This window comes from Crotalus tigris, unplaced genomic scaffold (genome assembly GCF_016545835.1).
Source record: "Crotalus tigris isolate CLP2741 ecotype Arizona unplaced genomic scaffold, ASM1654583v1 scf7180000017950.1190679, whole genome shotgun sequence".
NCBI classification, from domain to species: Eukaryota; Metazoa; Chordata; class Lepidosauria; order Squamata; family Viperidae; genus Crotalus; species Crotalus tigris.
The window spans coordinates 161,350-182,332 of NW_024096740.1; the positions used below are offsets into that span (position 1 = coordinate 161,350).

Genomic DNA, 20,983 nt, shown 5'->3' on the forward strand with positions numbered 1-20,983 from the left:
ACTTGTCTTCGTATTGTGAGTATCAAAATTTGGGGGTTTTACATCTCACACGACCACGGGGGGGGGGGGGAAAGGATCTGTAACCCCTTTGCCATTGCAAGGAGCCACCGGCTCCGTCTCTCCCGCCCTCCCGCCCGCGCACTCCTGAGGACCCGGGCCAGCCCCTCCCTCTCCGTCCTCAGTCGGGCTCCGCAAAGACCCAGCCGGAGAGGAGCCCTCCTCGAAGGGACGGGGGGGGGGTTTCCTGTCCCTCCTGCCTCCCCCCCCAAAAGCCATCGCGGAGCTTCAGTTTCCACCCAGATGCTGGAGCAGGAGGCAGCCCCGCCCGGGCACAGCAGGGCACTCTTCGCATGGGCAGAGGAACCCCGGAGGCTGATGCCCAGCGGAGTAACCGGGAGGCCCGGCTGGGAAGGCGGAGAGGGGAAGGGAGGGGGGAGGAGCTGAGATCGCTAAGGGGCGGGGCGGAAAGCGGTGGGCGAGAGGAGAGCAGAAGCCCCGCCCCCCGCCTCGACCCTCCCACTCGGTGGATTTCCGCTTCCTTCCGGCTGTCTCGCTTCGCCCTGGCAGGATCGCGCCGGATCCCTCGGCAGAGCCTTCTGAGTCTTACTTCTGGGAGGTCTGGCTGCTCCCCCTCCGGCCTTTGGGGCGCCCCTCCCGCCAGGAGAGCTTCCCCCCCCCGCCAGGAGAAAGGTAGCTGCGGATCCGCCTCTTCGGCTTGCCGGGTTTTCCTTGGGGAGATTCGGCTCTGGCGTCGCCTGCAGGGAGCGGATCCCTCCCTTCCCTCCGGGGGGCAAAGGGGGATCCCTTCCTCCCCGGGCTGGATCTGCCCCCTCCTCGCCCGGCCAGGGTTCCCCGCGGGGCTCTGGGTGGATCCGGGGAAAAAGGTTTTGGAGAAGTTACTCCAGAAGGTCTCTCTGTGGTCCGTCACAGCACGAGGTCTTCTGAGTATGCATATCGCGCACGTGCAGCTCCAGAAATGTAGCAAACGGAGCTTTAAAAGATTTAGAGAGATTTGTAATGTGATCTTTTAAAAGGGACTGACCTCATTGCGATAGACCAGTGTTTCCCAAACGTGACAATTTTAAGGCATGTGGACTTCAACTCCCAGAATTCCACAGCCAGCATTGCTGGCTGTGGAATTCTGGGAGTTGAAGTCCTCATGCCTTAAAATTGTCAAGTTTGGGAAACACTGCGATAGAGAAGGGAGTCTTTGGGGGAAAGAAAAAGGGTTAAAATAACTGAATGGAGTTCGTTGTTTTCTTAACCCACAAAAATCCCCCTTCCTTTGAGTTCAGTGTAAAAGGCGAAAAAGAAAATCCTTTGTGTGTAGGGTTGTAGGACGAAAACACAACCCCCCTTCCGGAAAAAGCCCCCCCCCCGTTTATGACAAAAGTCTTTGAAGAGATAGAAAAGCCAAAGTAAATTGCACAAGCCACAAAAGGGAAAAAGTAACACCATCTCCGTTTTTTTTTTTCCTTCCACTCGAAGCTGCCTGATAAATAACCTCGGGCAGACTGGCGCCGGCTTTAGCCTAAAGAAAAAGCTGCAATGTTGCAATCAGAGGTCTTGAATAGCTTTAATTGTTGTGAAAGCAGAAACAAGGACTGCAGCCTGTTAATGTGCAGAAATGGCTCTCCGGAGGCTCTAGAGCAGAGGTTCTCAACCTTCCTAATGCCGCAACCCTTTCATACAGTTCCTCATGTTGTGGTGACCCCCATCCAGCTGGCCGGGGAGGGGGCAGGAAGGCCGCTCTGTGGGTTCCGCCCAGCCTGGTTGGAGAAGCGCCATTTCTCTCCCTCTTTCTCTCTTTCTCTTTCCTCTCTCTCTTTCCTCTTTCTCTCTCTCTTTTCTCCCTCTTTCTCTCTTTCCTCTCTTTCTCTTTCCTCTCTCTCTTTCCTTTCTCTCTTTTCTCCCTCATTCTCTCTTGCCTCTCTTTTTCTGTTTCTCTCTTTCCTTTCTTTTTCTCTTTCTTTTCTCCTTCCTCTCTCTCTCTTCTCTCTATCTCTCTTTCCTCTCTCTTTCCCTTTTTCCTCTTTTTCTCTTTCCTCTCACCTTCTCTTTCCTCTCTCTCTCTCTCTTTCCTCTCTCTCTTCTCTCTATTCCTCTTTCCTCTCTCTTTCCCCTTTTTCTCTTTCCTCTCCCTGTTTCTCTCTTTCCTCTCTTTCCCCTCTCTCTCTCTCTCTCTCTCTCTCTCTCTCTGTTTCCTCCCTTTCTCTTTCTTTCCTCTCTCTTTTCCTCTGTTTCTCTCTCTTTCCTCTCTCTCTTACGGCAGCATCGTCGGGGGTCCCCACCGCTCGCAGCCGCCCTCCGCTGCATCCTCAGCTGAACGGGTGGGGAGAGGGAGCAGGATGGGAGGAAGCAGTGGCGGTGGCCACTGCTGCATCGTCGGGGTTCCCCGGCCCGGCCACCCCCCCCCCGTCGGTACTCTGCACTGCCCAGCCTCGTCCTCTGTCCATCGATGGAGCCGCAGTGGGGGCTGGTGCCGCACGGCCTGCCAGCTCCTTCACCAGCCCAGCTGCTTCCCCCCCCAGGCACCCTTCTTCCTCCCGGTGCCCGCCCGAGCCGCTTGGGGGCAGCAGGAGGAAGAAGGAAAGGAGAAGGGCGAGAAAATCGCTGCCGCCGTCCCAGCCGGGACTCTGCGCTGCCCAGCCTCGCCCTCCGCCCATCATTTATTTATTTATTTATTTATTAGTAAAATTTATATGCCACCCAATCCCTAGGGACTCAGGGCGGCATACAAAATTAAAAACAACAAATATAACAATTAAAAATAAATACATTCACACAGCATGTCCCAATTGAATCCTGGCCCCCCCCGGGGACATCAACCCCAGGCCTACCGGAACAGGAGAGTTTTAATAGCTTTCTTGAAGACCGGCAAGGTGGGAGTAGTTCATATCTCGGGGGGAAGTTGATTCCACCACGTCGGAGCCACCACAGAAAAGGCCCTTCCCCAAGGGCCAGCCAGCCGACATTGTCTGGTCGACGGGACCTGAAGGAGGCCCAATCTGTGGGACCTCACCGGTCTCTGGGAACTGTGCGGCAGTATGCGGTCCTGTAAGTAACCTGGTCCTAAGCCATGAAGGGCTTTAAAGGTGATAACCAACACCTTGAATTGCGTCCGGAGACCCATAGGAAGCCAGTGCAGCTCGCGGAGGATAGGTGACATGTGGGTGTACCTTGGTGCACCCACAGTCGCTCTCGCGGCTGCATTCTGAACCAACTGCAGCCTCCGAACGCTCTTCAAGGGTAGCCCCATGTAGAGCGCATTACAGTAGTCCAATCTTGAGGTGATAAGGTCATGAGTAACCGTGAGTAGAGCCTCCTGGTCCAAATAAGGCCGCAACTGGTGCACCAGGCGAACCTGGGCAAAGGTCCCCCTGGCCACAGCCGATAGATGTTGTTCCAAATTTAGCTGTGAGTCCAGGAGGACACTCAAGTTGCATGCTTGCACTGAGGGAGGTAAATTCCCCCCCCCCCAGGACTAATGATGGACCATCAGAATGACCCTTGGGGGCAAGACCCACTCGGTCTTGTCAGGGTTGAGTCTAAGCCTGTTCAACCCCATCCAGACCCTCACATCTTCCAGGCACCGGCACATCACGTTGACTGCTTCAGTGAAAGGACACGGAGTGGAGATATATAATTGGATATCATCCGCATACTGATGATACCTCACCCCATGTCGCTGAATGATCTCACCCAGCGGTTTCATGTAGATGTTAAAAAGGAGGGGGGACAGGACCGAGCCCTGAGGCACTTCATAATCGAGGCGCCTAGGGGTCAATCTCTGTCCGCCCGCCAACACCGACTGCGACCTGTCAGAGAGGTAGGAGGAGAACCACCGCAATATGGTGCCGCCCACCCCCACCGAGACGACGCCGAAGGATACCATGGTTGATGGTATCGAAAGCCGCTGAGAGGTCAAGAAGCACCAAGATAGAGGAATGACCCCTATCCCAGGCTCGCCAGAGGTCATCAGTCAGTGCGACCAAAGCAGTCTCAGTGCTGTAACCGGGCCTGAAGCCAGATTGAAAAGGGTCCAGATAATTCGTTTCATCCAAGGATTGCAAGGGTTGGGACGCCACCACCTTCTCTACAACCTTCCCCACAAAGGGGAAGTTGGAGACAGGACGAAAATTCTTCAAAACAGCTGGGTCCAGGGAAGGCATCTTGAGGAGGGGCCTCACCACTGCTTCCTTCAAAGGTTGCAGGAAAGACCCCTCCATCAAAGAGGCGTTGATTATCACCTGGAGCCAGGCTCGTGTCACCTCCCTACTGGTAGAAACCAGCCAGGAGGGGTACGGGTCCAATAAACAGGTGGCGGCATTCATCGCCCTCAAGGCCTTGTCCTTCAGGGGGTCACAGGCTCAAACTCGCTCCAGATAACATGACTAAGACCAGCCCCCGGCATCTCGGCTGGCACTGCCCAGTCGGAGTCCAGGTCTCTCTGAATCTGAGTGATTTTGTTTGAAAGAAACTGAATGAACTCCTCAGCCCTCCCCTGCAAGGGTTCCTCCACCTCCTCCACTTTAAGAAGGGAGCGGGTCACCCTAAACAGGGTGGCCGGGCAAGATTCTGCGGACGCAATAAGTGCGGAAAAGTGAACACGCTTTGCCGCCCTTATCGCCACTAAGTAAGTCCTAAGATAGGCTCTTAATAGTGATCGGTCAGATTCAGAGTTACTGGCCCTCCAACGGCGCTCTAGACATCTCTTGTGGCGTTTCATCTCCCGGAGCTCCTCAGTAAACCAAGGCGCCCTCCGGGGACCACTACCACAGAGGGGTCGCAAAGGCGCAGTTCAATCCAGGGCCGCAACCAGGGACCCGGACGAGTTGTGGACAAGGGAGTCAGGTATTTCCCCAAGCTCTTCCTGGGTCCATTAGGCACCTGGGGCGGAACCACCTAGTCGGCTCCACCTCCCTGCGGCGGGGGAGTGATGCTCTGAAGTTCAGCCTCAATAGAAAATGATCTGTCCATGACAAGGGAGAGATCTGATGGAGCCGTGGTGGGGGCTGGTGCCACGCGGCCTGCTGGCCCCGCTGCCAGCCCAGCTGCTCCCTCCCAGGCACCCCTCTTTTTCCCCGGCACCCGCCCGAGCCGCCTTGGGAGCAGCAGGAGGAGGAAGGGGAGGAGGAAGAGGATGGCAAGGAAGCCGCCACCAGTGCTGGGCCCCAGGAGGCGGCTCTCCTCTCCTACCTTTGCTGAATCTCCTTCCTTCCCGGCAGCCTGGACTCCGGCGCGCCTTCCTGGCCAGCGGGTCCAATGGTCGGGCTGGCTGGGGATCGCAGGAGCTGGTCTCCCTTGGGCCGCGGCTTGCGGGAGGGCTGGCCCGCTCAGCGGAGCTTCCAGCGGGGATCCTGGGGCTTCTCCGGGCGGCTCCAAGGCCACGAGGCCCTGGCCGCGCTTCTTCCAGGGGGTGGTCCATCCGGGCGCAGGGCCAATCAGGAGCCCTGCAGGAGGTAAGTCCGCCTGAGAGAGAGAGAGAAGGGAAGCGAAAGTGCCTCTCTGTCTCCCTCTCTGCAAATGGCGGAGGAGGCCGTGCGAAGACGGATGCGGAGCGGTGTCTCGCTTCCTAAGACCATCGGAAATATGTGTTTTCCGATGGTCTTAGGCGACCCCTGTGAAAGGGTCGTTCGACACCCAAAAGGGTTGCGACGCACAGGTTGGGAACCGCTGCTCTAGAGCAGAGATGTTAAACTCAATTTCATTGAGGGCCGCATCAGCATTGGGGTTGCCCTCGGGGGGGGGTGGGGCAAAGGTCTGGCCAGGGGGGGTGTGGCCTACTGGGTGGACGTGGATGGAGTGGGTGTGGCCTACTGGGTGGGTGTGGCTAGCTCTACATCCTTCTCGTCCAGGATGCCTGTGGGGGCCTGGGCAGGAGTGGGATAGGGTCTCTGGCAGAAGGGGGTGGGACCAGGGCAAGTGCCAAGGCATGGTCCACTGGAGGAGCCTTGCTGTTCCTCTCAGGCCATGTGTGGGGGGGCTGGATGGTGTGCGCTGCCGGGAGCCCTGGGCAGCAGAGGTCAAACGCCCGGCCTGGCCCTCGAGCACCCGCGCCACCAAGCCCAGGGGGCACCCAGTTGCCCTTGCCTCCTCCTCAAGGCTGCTGCTGCTGTGCTTGCTCTCCTTAGCCAGGTTGCTCATGATGGGTACGAGGGCAAAGTCAGAGGGAGGCCCATTCCCTCTCCATGGGAGGAGACCCGGCTTTGTATCCCTAGCTTCTTTAGCCATAGAATGGGAGACCCCCAGGATAGGCCAGGAGGAGAGGGCAAGGGGATGGTGAAAGGCCAGCAGGGCAGGAGTAAGGCAGGACTTCCCTCAACCCCCCCCCTCCTTTCCTTCTTTCCTTCCTAAGTACAGAGTGGTGGGAAAATATTTGAGATGAGGGAGAAAAACAGGCAAGAAATGCAGCTGGGCAAGTGTCACCCTTTGTGAGGAAATAGGAAATGCACCATCGCCTGGAAGTGGCCAGCACCTGGCTCTCACCTACTTCACATATCTGGCTTGGTGGGCTCTGGGGGAGGGGAAGCCATGAGCAGCATGAGAGTGAGCGCAATGCCAACTAGCCCCCAGCCAGCCCGGTTTTGGCAGGTAGTGGGGCGCTTTCCTCACAGCGCCAAGAGGTTGAGCCGGGCAGGGCTAAGCTTGCCAGCTTTGCACTTTGCTACCTGCTGAAACTGGGCTGGCTGGGGGTTGGGCTTCTTTTTGGATTTGGGCCGCCCGGTTCAGCTCTCGGCGCTATGAGGAGAGCGCCCAGCTGCCTGCTGAAATGGCCTTGTGGAGCTAAGACTGAATGCGTTTCACCATAGTTGGCCACCACAAAATTGTACATTGGCTTCCGGCCGGGCTGGGCCAAGGCAACAGGGGCCATTCCCTCACAGTTTCTAGGATGGCTTCACGGGCCACAGGAGACCACTTCACGGGCCGCATCTGGCTCCCGGGCCTTGTGTTTGACAGGTCTGCTCTGGAGTCTAGATGGGCTAGAGATAAAGGGATAAAGTGAATTACATCTGTTTCAGCGGCTTAAGCCAAGGGAGCCGATTTCACATGTCGTTAAGCAGACGAGTGTGGTGTTGTCTGAATTGGGCAGGAGAAGCCATCTGAGTCCCAGCACAGGCTACTTTTCACTTCAGGGACACATTAACTTTGGGGCACATGGCTTGGAGAAAGGCGCAAGGCTGCAAAGGCCTCCGGTGTAGGGGATTAATGCTTCATTTCTCAGTGGCCGCGGTGACACTGGGCTAAAGTCCAGGCCTGGAGTTAGTGGCCACTGGCTAAAATGGCTGAAGATCCCAGGCCTCCACTTAAGGGCCAGCCCCAGAATTGCTCTCAATCGGGGATGCTTTTCATGGCCTGGATGGGGCAAATCAGGGTTCCATGGGTGGCTGCAGCTGTGCATCCCACTTCAGCCCCCCCACCCCCCACACGCATGGCGGAGGGCCTGTGCCTGGTCTCTAGGACCAGCCCACCCCCAGACACCCCCACATCCCTTGCCTTCCTCCACTTATGAACCCTCAAGGTGATTTAATGACTGTAAGCAGGAGTGTGGGATTGTGCTTGGTGAGTGAAGTGGCCGTGTGACCCTCACATAACCCCTACTTCCCTGGACACACCGAGATTCCAGTCCAGATTTTGGTCATAAGTTGAGGACTACCTAAAGTTTCAGGGCTTCTTTTTCTCCTCGTCATAGGGCGAGAACCAAGGAGGAAAAGATAGAGTCAGTGAACAGCAGGAGAGTTTGCCTCCGAGGGAATCTGGGGTGACGGAATCCATGGAGGTTTTGTCTGGGATGTACTGCGGACCTCTGCCCTGGTCAGAGGGTGAATTGGAGGACCTTCATGGTCCCTTCCAAGACTAAGATTTTGTGATTCTCTACCATTCTCAACAGGAAACATTATTCTCCTCTTCTTTCTTTTTCCACCAGCAGGAAAACAACTCTGACCAAAGATTCACCTGCAAGTCAACTATCAACAGATAACAGAAAATCAGCCCAAGGCAGCCAGTGCCAGAAAGGATGGAGCCTGGGAAACTCTTGGATCCCCTGTGAGACAGAAGCAGCACTCCGGAAAACCACAAGAGAACCCATGAATGCTTAGAGTGTGGGAAATCCTTTGCTCGCCGGTCCCTCCTTTTGACCCACAGGATGTTCCATGTGGGAAGTGGATCCATTCAAGGATTGGAGGGCGAGAAATCCTTCTCTGGAAAACACATTAAAAATCTGAAACACCCCCCCAGACTAAAACCTTATCAATGTGAGGAATGTGACTTATGCTTTGGTCAAAGGTCAACCCTTCTTAGACATCAGAAAATCCACACTGGAGAGAAACCCTATCAGTGTCTGGAATGTGGGAATTTTTTCAGTGAAAAAGGCAGTCTCAGAAGGCACGAGAGAATTCACACAGGGGAGAAACCTTACAAGTGTTTGGAATGTGGGAGGAGCTTTTCTCGGAAGTCAGATCTTTGGGCCCATGAGAAGGCTCATGCAGGAATAAAATCGTACAAATGTTTGGAGTGTGGAAAATGTTTCACCCGGAGTTCAACTCTTCGGACTCATGCGAAAATCCACACTGGAGAGAAACCCGTACACATGGGGGAGAAAAACGAAAAATGCCTCGAATGTGGGAAATGTTTTACCTGGAAATCAAACCTAGTGCAACATCAGAGAATTCACACCGGAGAGAGACCCTATGAATGCCCAGAATGTGAGAGACGATTTATGTTTCCTTGTCTACTTCAGAGGCACCAGAAGGGGCACAAAGGGGAGAAACCCTATGAATGTGGGAAATGTGGGAAAGGTTTTGTTACACAAAGAGATTTTCAGCGTCACGAGAGAATCCACACAGGGGAAAAACCATACAAATGTGGGGAGTGTGGGAAATGCTTTGCCCAAAAAGAAGGCCTTGGAAGGCATCAGAGGCTCCACACAGGAGAGAAGCCATATCAATGCTTTGAATGTGGAAAATGTTTTGCTGAACTGAGAACTCTTTGGATACATCATAAAACCCACACATGGGAGAAACCATATCAATGCATCGAATGTGGACAATTTTATTCTACCACATCAAACCTTAGAAGTCATGTAAAAACTCACACAGGGGAAAGAAATTACAAATGTTTAGACTGTGGGAGAGCATTTGCTCATTCACATTCTCTCAGAAGCCACAGCCGAATCCATACAGGAGAGAAGCTCCACAAATGCTCGGAGTGCAATAAATGTTTTTCTCGAAAAAATACTCTTGTGATACATCAGAGAATCCACACTGGAGAAAAACCATATAAATGTCCATAGTGTGGGCAATGTTTTACCCAAACATCATCACTTCGCAAGCACACCAGACGTCACAGAGGGGAGTCGCCTTACAAGTGTGCAGAGTGTGAGAAAACCTTTCATAGTAAATCTCACCTAAAAAGGCATCAGAAAGTCCACAGTAGAGAGAAACCTCTTCAGTTGTGAGGAATGTGGAAAACATTTTTTGAAATGTCACATCTTATAATTCACCAGGAACTTCACACAGTCCCAGAAGGGAAATCCTACAGTTTTTTGGTGTGGGGAAAGCTTTATAATGACGATGTCAAGACTGCTAACATCGGATGTTCTTGCTTGCCATATATGAAAAAGCAAACACGTTTTATTTAACCTGCATATCACTTCTAGAGTTAAAGTCAGACAATGTTAGAATAACAGGTGGGAAAGTATGTACTCGGGGGTATAGTTAGCCAAAACAATATTTCAGTACAGTATTTCCAAGGTCAGCTGTAACCAGAGGAGTTACGGGAGGGAAAGTTCACACTTCAAACTAATTGGAGAACGTGATTGATGAGTGTGAAATGAAGGAGTAAGTTATGCTTTATTATGGGTGATTGGGGGTCGGAGGATTCAGTTTTTGGCTGCATTATGTACGTGCCAATGCTATGTAGCAATAAAAGGATTCTTTAAGGCAATGATTCTCAATCTTTTTAATGCCACAACCCCCAACCCGTCCTACGTTGAGGACTACTCAACCGGTCGTAAGTCAAGGACTACTCAACTGGTGCAGCACCGTTTGCAGAATGGGACTTTTGGCGGGCTCAGCAGGGCAGAGACAACCTGGACAATTCCTATTGGCTTTTGAAAGCCAATGGAATTAGACTCTATTCAAGAGAGTCTATTCTATTGGCTTTCAAAAGCCAATAGAATAAAAGGAAGTAGCACAGCTAAGGAAAAGGGGGAAAAAAATGGACTGTGTTTGGCGACCCCCGTGAAATGGTCGTTCGACCCCACATGGGGTCCCGACCCATGGGTTGAGAACCACTGCTTTAAGGTAAACAAAGGGTCAAAGTTCTTTGAAAAACTGCTTCTTTCGGAACGATGACATACGAAACCAGCATGTTAATTTCTTGTCCCAGTTTCTTGTGCTTTTTGTACATCAAAGCGTCTGCAAAGGAGAGTTTCCCCAAATGCTTCAGCAGTAACCAAAATTTTATTATTTTTTATTTTTCATTTTGGATATTACAATTTTGGGGCCCGAAAGAGAAGGAAACTAAGTTTAGACGCCTCAGATAATATGAGGTGATGGAAATTGCCTTTTGATTCCATTGCACCTAAAATGACAGGAATATCCCATTTTCCTCTTGAATGTGTATTTACCTCCCAGCCAGCCCAGAGCCCAAGGACCGCCTGGTGGTCTCCCATCCAGCACTGCTGAGCTTTCCTGGAGTGGCCAAGGCTGGCCAGGTGTGGCCTCTTAGCTGAGACAATGAAAGGGAGGGTCTCTCTCTGGGTCTGGCAAGATGGGGTTAAGGCAAGTCAGGAGCCCAGTTCAAAGTCAGGAGCTTCTCAGAGAAAAACTGCAAAGAGGGAAAGGGTTTGTGCTAAGTGACCGAGAGTCTTTTTGGAGTTGGGCAGGATTAACAAATTCAGGAAATAAATAGAAACATGGAATAAATATCCTACAGTACAGCAGACAGAAGCCTGGGGAAAAGAAGAGCATTTGCTGATAATTTTGTAGTAATTTTGGAAAACTTTTTTATAAGGAACAAAAATATTAATGGAAAAATTAATATTTTTGTTTTGGTCATTAGCTGGTTTTAAAATTAATAGTTGAAAGACAAAGATGGCAAAGTAAACATGAAAATGGGAGAGCAAATAGATTGGATTGGAAAAAAGTGTTTTGAAGAAAGAGTGAGAAACCTGAGCATTATTTTAAAATACAAATTGTATATCAAAATAATTATGTTAAGGCATGGGATGAAATCAAGAACGATGTGTTAAGATGGGGAAATTACAACTGTAGTTGGGGAGAATTTCTGTGATTAAAAATGAATGTATTACCTACTTTCATGATGTTTCTGTTTTAAGCAACATCTCTCTAAATAATAGGTGCATCCCTTAAGCCAGGGGTGTCAAACCTATGGCACGGGTGCCACCGCCCCAGCCCTAGGCCTTCAGGTGGGTTTTATTAAAAAACCTTTTCACTTTAGGGCTCCATCACCGTATGCAAAAAAAAAAAAAGTTCAATCAATTTCAACTTTTTGCAGGAAAAAAAAGATCTCGCAAATTTGGAATTGATTGATTCAACTTTTTAGTCCCACCCAGTGCCGTTACCACCGCAGCCACGCCCATCCAATGGGTCACGTCCACCCAATTGGCCACACCCACCCAGCACCCGACGATACATAAGTGGGTTTTGGGTTGCAATCTGGGCACTCGGTCTCTAAAATGTTTGCCATCACGGCCCTAAATGGAATTTTCCTCCAATGGGATTTTCCCATGTATTTTAGCACGAAAGATAGATAGGTCAGGCTAGAAAACTCAGTGCCCTGCTAACTATACCCAAGCACTCCGAATTTGTTGGCAATGTCCCTTTTGCTCTCTGAGTTCATGGTGACATAACCCTACCCCTGAGTAGAATTTTTCTCCAATGCAATTTTCCCATGTATTTTACCAGGAAACATAGATGGGGCAGCCTAGAAATGTCTGTGCCCTCCTAACCATACCCAAGTACTCCGAATTTGTTGGCAATGTCCATTTTGCTCTCTGAGTTCATGGTGACCTAACCCTAACCCTACGTCCGTGATGGCGAACCTATGGATGCGTGCCACAGGTGGCATGCAGAACCCTCTCTGTGGGCGCATGCGCCGTCACCCCAGTCCTAGGCCTTGAGCTGGTTGTACAAAACCTTTTTGCTTTAGGCCTCGACCATCGTGTGAAAAAAAAAAAAGTTAAATCAATCAATTTCAACTTCTCGTGAGAAAAAAAAAGATCTCGCAAAGGTGGAGCTGATTGGTTGAACTTTTCAGTTCCACCCAGTCTGCTGTTACCACTGCAGCCACGCCCATCCAATTGGCCACGCCCACCCGGCACCCAATGATATATAAGTGGGTTTTGGGTTGCAGTTTGGGCACTTGGTCTCTAAAAGATTCGCCATCACTGCCTTAAGCAATCTAGGTTTATATGCCGAGAGAAAAACCAAGAGTTTAATTTAAAACTCTTCAGGATGCAAAGAAAAGGGGATAGCCTGATTGGGAAATTCTCCTTTGCAGCCTCTTCAGTTTGGACAAAAAGAATGAGCTTTACTGAGAAATAAGAGAATTATAAAATAACAAGAGCAGGAGCTGACGTTTGGGTGGCCTGGTTTTGATGTGGTACAACCTCAACAATCCTCGTGATGGAAGTGATGCATTGAGAATACGGAAGGGATGTAAGCCCAGTGGGTGCCCGAGAAAGCCCTGGCAGAGGAAGGCCATGTATGGGAAAGGAAGAGAGCAGGCAAAGGGGAACGGTCACGTATGGAAGTTGTTAGAAAAAAGGAACGTGGGAGAATACAAGGGGAAGTCAGGAGATCAGCAGAGGGATTTAGCTTCTCACAGTTTTTCTCTGTAGAGTCGAGAAAAAGATTGAAAGTGGACAAAAGGACACTTGGAATTAAACACAACCTATTGGGAGACAGAATTTGAAACTGAACTCCTCTATTTGCAAATGATGACTATGAAATGGGTAAAAGATATCAACTTTTTCTAAAAACTGAAATGGACAAAAAACAAGTTAAAGAGTGTGCAGCTAGTCCTCGACTTACAACAGTTCCTTTAGTGTCTGTTCAAAGTTACAACAGCACTGAAGAAAGCAACATATGACTATTGCAGCATCCCCATTCACACGATTGGCAGCTGACTCCTCTTTATGATGGTGGGAGTGTCCTAGGGTTGTGTGGTCACTTTTTGCGACTTTCTGACAAGCAAAGTCAAGGGGAAGCCAGATCCATTTAACAACCATGTCGCTATCTTAACAAGTGCAGTGATTCACTTAACAACTTTGGCAATAAAGGTCCTAAAAATGGGGCAAAACTCACTGTCTCGCCTGGCAACAGAAATTTTGGGCTCTATTGTGGTCGTAAGATGAGGACCACCTGTATGACGAAACGGGCCAGAGGTTTTGGTTATTCTGTGCCATCAAGTCTGTGTCGACTCTTAGCAACTGCATGATGAACCTTCTCCAGAATGATCTCTATCCCCAACCGGATCCTTCAGGTCCCCCGATGGATCCTGTATCGCCACTTTACCTGGATACCCCCCTGGTTGCCCTCTTCTCATTCCCCCCATCTTTCTCAACATCAGAGCCGCCTTCTTAAAGCAAACATTGCTACAGACTATCTCTGATTGATGACAGTTTAAGCCTGGTCTATTTATTCCTGGAGTAAGAATTCTGGTTGGTTTTTTGTGTGATCCATTTGTCTGTTTTCTTGGCTGTCCAGGATCACCTCAGGAATTTTCCACAACACCAAAGTTCAAGACCTGTCCACCCTCTTCCTGTCCTGCTTCTTCAAAGTCCAATTTTCGTTTCCGTAGAAGGTCACGGGAAATATCTGAATATTGTGATCTTAGGTTTATGTTCCTCTAGCCTCCGTCAATAAAAGGGAGTTCTAGAATTCTTCTGGGTTTTGTTTCCTGATTTAGCCTCCGTTTGAGGAGCTGAGATCCAGCTTCAAGGCCTGGTGGCCTTTTTTCTTTCCTTTCTAAAAACAGGCAAGCAACTTGGCCACTCTAGGAAAGCTCGGCAGTGCTGGAGGGGAGACCACCAGGAGATCCTTGGGCTCTGAGCTGGCTGGGAGATAAATACACATTCAAGAGAAAAATAGGATATTCCTGTCATCCTTAGATTCTTGTAACAATTTACATTTGGTTCTCGCTTTCTTTTTTTGCCATATAAATCTTAGAATCATTGCATTTAAATCATCAAAAAATTCTTAGTAAGTTTAATAGGCACTGTTTGAAATAAGAAAATTAGCTTTGGTAAAATGTTCATCTTAACCGTCGCTATTCTTCCTAAAAGTGATAGTTTTATTTATTTATTTATGAGACTTATATACTGCTTTAAGTGCAAGCAATCTCTAAGCCAGCGGTTCTCAACCTATGGGTCGCGACCCCATTTGCGGTCGAACGACCATTTTACGGGGGTCGCCAAACAACGCGATCCGCCATTCCCCCCCTCAGGGGGCGCTGTGCATGGGGGGAGCGCCGCCGCGCATGCGCGCCGCACATGGGGGGCCGGCGCTGTGCATGTGCGCCGCACGTGGGGGGCCATTGCTGCGCATGCACGCCACGCATAGGGCGTGCATGGGGCGGCGGTGCGCATGCGCGGGACGCATGCGCGGCGCATCCGTGTGACGGGGATCGCCGTCACACAAACATTGAGAAACACTGCTCTAAGCGGTGTACACCAGTAAGCAATGTATATATATATTTACATTGCCCCCAACAATTTTACCTACCCGGGAAGGATGGAAGGCTGAGTCAACCTTGAGCCGGTGAGATTTGAACCGCTGACCTGCTGAACACAGTCAGCTAAAGTGGCCTGCAGTACTGCACTCTAACTGCTGCGCCACCTCGGCTCATTACAGATTAGTTGAAGATTTTCCCATCTTTCCAAGTCTATTTTTATTTGTTTCATTAATCTCATAATTATCTTCTTTTAGTGTAGTTTATTTCGCCGTTAAATAAATACCCAAATATTTAACTTTTTTAACTATTTGAAGATTTGTCATGTTAGCGAGTTGGGTTTTCTGTTTATCTGTTAAGTTTTTTGTTATTACTTTAGTCTTTTCCCTGTTTATTTTCAGAGCAGCAACTTCTCCAAATTTCTCAGTTTTCTGCAGGAGTTTATCAGCTGTTTGCAATGGCTCCTCTAGAATGAAGACCAAGTCATCCGCAAAAGCCTGTAGTTTATATTTCTGGTCTTTAATCTCCAGACCTTTAATTTCTGTATCTTGTCTAATATTTCTTGCCAGAACCTCTAATGTAAGAATAAACAACAGAGGGGACAACGGGCATCCCTGTCTAGTGCCTTTTTAAATCTCAAATCCATCTGTGTAATCTCCATTTAAAAGTATTCTTGCTGTTTGTTTCTTATAAATTGCTTGAATTGCTTTGTTAAAATTTTCACCAAAGTCCATTTCTTGGAGTTGTTGAAACATAAATTTTTTTCATTAAATCATTGTGACATTGTAGGTCACCATCATTAAAACATTCTCGTTTAATCTCTGGCGTATATTCTCAGGAACCTTTGGGAGATTTGCTTCTTTTAAATAAGCCTGAATTACATCCTTAGAAACCGTCTCCTCCTTATACAGTGTCTCATAATACTCCTTCGTAATTTTTTTCATTAAGTCATTGTGACATTGTAGGTCACCGTCCGTATCCTGTAGCTTAGTTATTAATCTTTTTTCTCTTTCTTTTTTTAATCTATATGCAAGCCATCTCCCAGGTTTATTGGCATGTTCAAAAAGGTTCTGTTTGGACCTTTTAATCTGTTGTACCATTGTATTTGTCTCAAGTAAGTTTAACTTATGTTTTAATAGTTCCATTTGTATTTTCAACCTTTTCTTTTGAGGGTCTGATTGTAATTCAGCTTCCAACAAACTAAGTTGTTCTTTCAATCTATGTTGAGCAAATTTATTTTCCTTATTCTTTTTAGCAAGATAAGTTATGGCCAAACCTCTAAAATATGCTTTTGCCGTGTCCCACATAGTTTAAATAGAAGTTTCTTCTTTTTTATTGACTTTAAAAAAGAATTCCATTTCTTTTATTGCAAATTGTAAAAACTCCTTTTCTTTCAATATTGATTTATTCAAGGACCATCTTGGTCTTTTCTTAAGTCTTTTCCAGGTCATTTTCATTGAATTATGGTCTGCCCAAATATTAGATTCTATTTCAATTTCTTGTATCATGGCCTTTAAGTCCAAAGAAGTCCATATCATGTCAATTCTTGACCACGATTTATGTCTGTTAGAATAAAAGGTGTATTGTCCTTTTTCAGGGTACATCTCTCTCCAAATGTCCTGTATACAGAGTTCATCTTTCATTCTTAGAAAAGATTTAGGTAAAACATTACTTCCTTTTTTCCCCTGTTTGTGACTTTTATAGTCCCGTACTGAATCAACAATTGCATTAAAATCTCCAAGTGTGCACAACCTATGGTAGTTTAAGTCCACAAGTTTATCATATAATTGCTGAAAGAATTGATCTTGTTTCTCATTGGGAGCATATATCGACACCATCAATATTTGTTTTTGATTCCATGTAATCTCAACTATCAGTATTCTTCCCTCTTCATCAGCATAGATTTGTTTTGGATTCATCTTTTCTTTTATATAGAGAGCTATTCCTCTTTTCTTTTGTGATGCCAAGGAAAAATAAAGTTTGCCAAGTTTTAATTGTTCAAGTATTCTAGAATGTTGTAGTTTAATGTGTGTCTCCTGGAGACAAATTATATCCATTTTTAACTTTTGTAGCCTATGAAATATTTTACTCCTTTTTGATGGGGAGTTAAGACCATTTATATTTATTGAAAGAATTCCAATTTCCTCCATAATTTCAATTGTGTCGAGATCTCAATTTTCTCCAGTACAGGAGATGGAGAATCCACCAATGGGTTTTCTCTGTCTGCCTGCTCTTGAGACCAAGTAGCCAAAACTTGACACACCCCCTCTTGCTGGAGCATCCATTCTTAACTTGGTCTCAGCTCTTGAAGACTCGTTTTGGCTTGGCTCTCAGATATTTCAGGTTAGTCAGAGCAATTCATTGGTGGATTCTCCCTAAATTATTGGCTATTTTAAATTGGATACTTTCCCTTAACAAATTCCCCACAGGCACTGAGATCATTTGTGATCTCAAATTAATTAAAAGGTGGGGTGTGGGGGGGAATTCCTCCAGCTTCCCATCCCATTCCCAGGGCTCTGGTTGGGGGGGGGAGAAGGCATCAGCAGAGACTACTTGCTGTGCCTTTCTCCCCAGCTTCCCAGTCTTTTTCCCCAGTTTTGGGGGGAAAATAGCAAGCTCCAGACTCGGATTCAAAAATTGAATCCAGATCACCGGAGCTCGCTCCAGCAGCCCAGGGCAACCGCAGACGCCATTTTGGTTGCCTTTTCAGGCAACAAAGGCTGTTTTTTCAGCTAAATCAAGCCCTAAAACGGCGAAATCGCAGCGCACAACCCGCGCTGCATCCACGATCCCCCCAGATAGAAAAAATTGCAAGAAGGCCGCGGAGCCCATTTTCGGAAGGAAACGGGCTGCGGCCACCATTTGCCAAGCCATAGCGATCACACCCCACACCAGCTTATCTGCCTCTGATCTTTAGGCCTCACATCTTCCTCTGGTTGAGTCTTTTTAGGCGCATCTTTCTCCATTTGTTTCTATGTTCCTGCAGTCGTTTCCTCTGGTTTCTTAGGTTCCGCCTCACCTCTCTCCAAGAAGTCTCTATGATTATTAAAGAAATCCTTGCTTGTTGTGGGGTGTTCAATCTATATCTTTTTGTGTCCCAAAAAATTAATAGTCCTTCTGGGACCCACCATCTGACGTTGACTCCTTTACTGATCAATTTCCTCGTTAAGAATTGGTATTCTCTTCGAGCTTCTCTAATTCTTCTTGGGATCTGTTTGAGAACTACCAAATCTTTATCTTTATATTTCAGAGGTTGGTCCCTCACTAATCTCAGGATCTCATCCCGAAGTGCTCTTTTGCTGAATCTAACATGAACTTCCCTGGGCACTCTATCTCTTCTTGCATAATATGAATTCACTCTATAAACTTGATCGACTTCTCTTTTAATTTCATCCGTTTCCATTCCAAGCAGATCCGCCAATAGTTCAGTCATCAATAGTAATAAGTTCTCATCACTCTCTTCTATCACATTTTGGAATCTTAGAAAATGTGATGCGCGTTCTAGCTCCATCCTTGCCATGCTTTCTTCCAGCTCTGCGTTGGATTGCGCCAATCTCTGATTTTCATCTTGGAGAGCCTCTAACTTCTGGTCTACTACTACTGACTTGTCTTCAATATTTTGCATTCATTGTTGAGTGTCTGACATTGCCTGTTGAAAGGATTCCATTTTTTGATCCATCTTAAGCAAGATCCTTTTTCATTTCCATTTTAGAGTCCATAATTGCCTGGAGAATGGCTTGCGTATCCTTCTGCGTGTCAGGCTGTAAAAAAGTTGTAATCAATTTTTGAAGCGCTGGACTAACTGAGGTTGATGCGGGAGTAGAGGATCCCTTCCTCGCCCCTTTCGCCAAATTTGAAACACTTATCTTGTATTATATTTGTTGTATTCATTTATAATCCAACATCAAGCCCGATGGCCCAATTAATTGTAATCCAGGGATAGGGCCCAATGGCCAGTTATAATCCACCAAAAAGCTCAGAAGAGAGGAGATAAAAAAAACCAAAAATATATATGTAATCCAGAATCCACGGAAAAAAATAAAAGTAAAAATAAAAATATCCAGCAATAGTAATATCAAAAAGTAGGAAAAAATATAAAAAAGATAGCAGATCTCTAGGCAAAGAAAAAAGCAAGTAGAAAAAGAAGAAAAATAAAAATATGTTTATATCCATACAACAAGGCTGACACAAAAAGAGTAACTAATAAAAAAGAACAAAAAAGACAACAACAAAAAAAAGAATATTTAATTTATAATGCAAAAGTAGACATAAAAAAAATAAACCTTCTTCTATGGTTCCCTTATTTTAAAAAGAATATAATCAATCAAAAAAGGGAATCAAATACCAAGCAAGGACACAAAAACAAAAACAGAATAGAGAGCAGTCTCTCTTAGTAATTATTCTGACTCTGATATAAAACGCCTTCTTTAAATCAAGTCAGATAGATAACTCAAAAGAAACGATCTCATAATAAACAAAAATATATTTTAATCAGAAAGATTACTTGCATTTATGGTGTGGTTGATATTCCTGGAAAATACATCTTTGTCCATTTCTTCAGACCATTTCTTTAGGTAAAAGTATGATGCTCTCTTCCATACCATCTTTATAATGATTCAAGCTCATTGTGTGACCTTCGATGGTCTATGCTTCTTTCAGACAAAGAGATTCTACCCTGGCTTGTGTCCAGGAAGTCTCCCAATGACCTTTTGAGACTTCTCCCACTGACCCATCAACATACCTAGCATTTAACCCAATAACTGCCAGATATTCTCACATACTGATACCTGCTCTCTAGTTAGGGTTACATACGTTCCAGAATACTCCCCGCTTGGAAATTTATATTTCCACTACTAACTAAGTGAAATAGCAAAAACATAGCATCAAGGCATGCAATACTCATTGTTAACTAACTTGTGACTAAATAGCTAAAAACTTGGTATCAAACATGCATAACTATTGGTAAGTATAAAACATGCACAATTATGCAAAAAAGCAAGTGTTACATCAAACAATGCATAAGACAATACATAATTTGAAGTTTGATCTTCTGGTTCAGTCTACATCAGCAACGGGAACAAATTGATGATCAGCCTGGTACAAGAGTCTTTGAGTCACGACCTGACTCACGTGGTTTCACAATCTGGACCTCAGCTGGGCAAACTAGTTCATCAAGTGGGTAGACCTGGTACATAAGTCCCATGGGCCAATAGTTCTGGTATGCAGTCTTGTCTCCCAGAGAGACAAGGTCTTCTTTCTGTAAAGGAAACTGGAACCAAATCTGGAACAGAAAAACTGGAACTGAAAGTTTCTCAGGAATGAAGGGAACTGTATTCACAGGATACTCAGGAACTGAAGAACCTGGAAAAACATGAACAGCTGGATCTGGAAACACAGGAACAGCTGGGGCTGAAGAATCAGGATCAGGAACATCTGGAAACTCAGGAACAGTTGGAGCTGGAAACTCAGGAACAGCTGGGGCTGAAGAATCAGGATCAGGAACATCTGGAAACTCAGGAACAGCCTGAACTGCAGAATCAGGAACAACAGCTGGAATTGAAGAATCAGGAACAACAGCTTGAACAGAAAACTCAGGATACTCAAGAACCGAAGGGTCTGGAACCACCGGTGGAGTATTGAAGAGGGCTGCTACTGTTGTCGTCAGGGTAGTGAGGACTTCATGTGTGGGTGTGGGTGTCTTTAACGACATGGAGTCCGTGAAAGTCAGTAAGTCCTTGCAGGATGCTACAAGGCTAATTCTTGGGGTGCTGAGACAAGTGATCAAGACGATCAAAAGTAAGCCTAATTTCAGGTGTTTTTGCTTAGACAGGGTTTTGAAGCGGATTGGTTGAAGTTTACTGGGTGTCTGAGGTAGAAGGTTGGCACTTTGATCTGAAGCTGGAAGTGCATAACGTTTTGGTTTCTGTGGCATCTGTCTGTTTGGACAGGCCAAGAACTCAAGACTTTCTAGCCAGATCAATTCTGTTAACTGTGTGGCAAGGGTGGGCCACTTCACTTGGTTAACAAAGTTCTTATTTGTAGGCACATGTTGCCATTGTTCAGGGCTTAAAGATGTTTCAATCCTTTTCTCTCTGTTGCTTACATAGAAGCGTCTGCTTTGTTTGCAGATGTAGCTTGACATCACCTTGCTGTCTGCATAAAATGTGGTAGACTGTAGTTCAAGGCACAAGGTCTTCACTGTCAAGTTGGTAAGCTTTACAGCCAAAGTGGTACCACATAGTCCTAACCTTGGTACGGTAATCTTCAAATGAAGTAAAGATGTCTG

General features: G+C 47.1%; 2 protein-coding genes across 3 annotated transcripts in view; one reads left to right on the forward strand and one right to left on the reverse strand.

The window, feature by feature from the left end:
* LOC120308797 (zinc finger protein 260-like) overlaps positions 1 to 20,983 on the reverse strand; it is a 52,072-nt gene that overhangs the window by 22,335 nt on the left and 8,754 nt on the right. The gene's annotated exons all lie outside the window — the stretch shown is intronic.
* Positions 516 to 10,025, forward strand: LOC120308806 (zinc finger protein 525-like). 2 transcript variants are annotated; one of them, XM_039345312.1, is made up of 2 exons: positions 516 to 690; positions 7,928 to 10,025. In XM_039345312.1, the coding sequence occupies exon 2, from the start codon at positions 8,147 to 8,149 to the stop codon at positions 9,290 to 9,292; it is 1,146 nt and encodes a 381-aa protein (XP_039201246.1). In that variant the 5' UTR covers positions 516 to 690; positions 7,928 to 8,146; the 3' UTR covers positions 9,293 to 10,025. The 2 variants fall into 2 exon arrangements, with proteins under 2 accessions (XP_039201246.1, XP_039201247.1); XM_039345313.1 differs by having other exon boundaries at positions 7,931 to 10,025.

Coding starts and splice junctions, on each gene's coding strand:
- LOC120308806 (XM_039345312.1), top strand. CDS start 8,147: ATGTTCCATGTGGGAAGTGGATCCATTCAAGGATTGGAGGGCGAGAAA.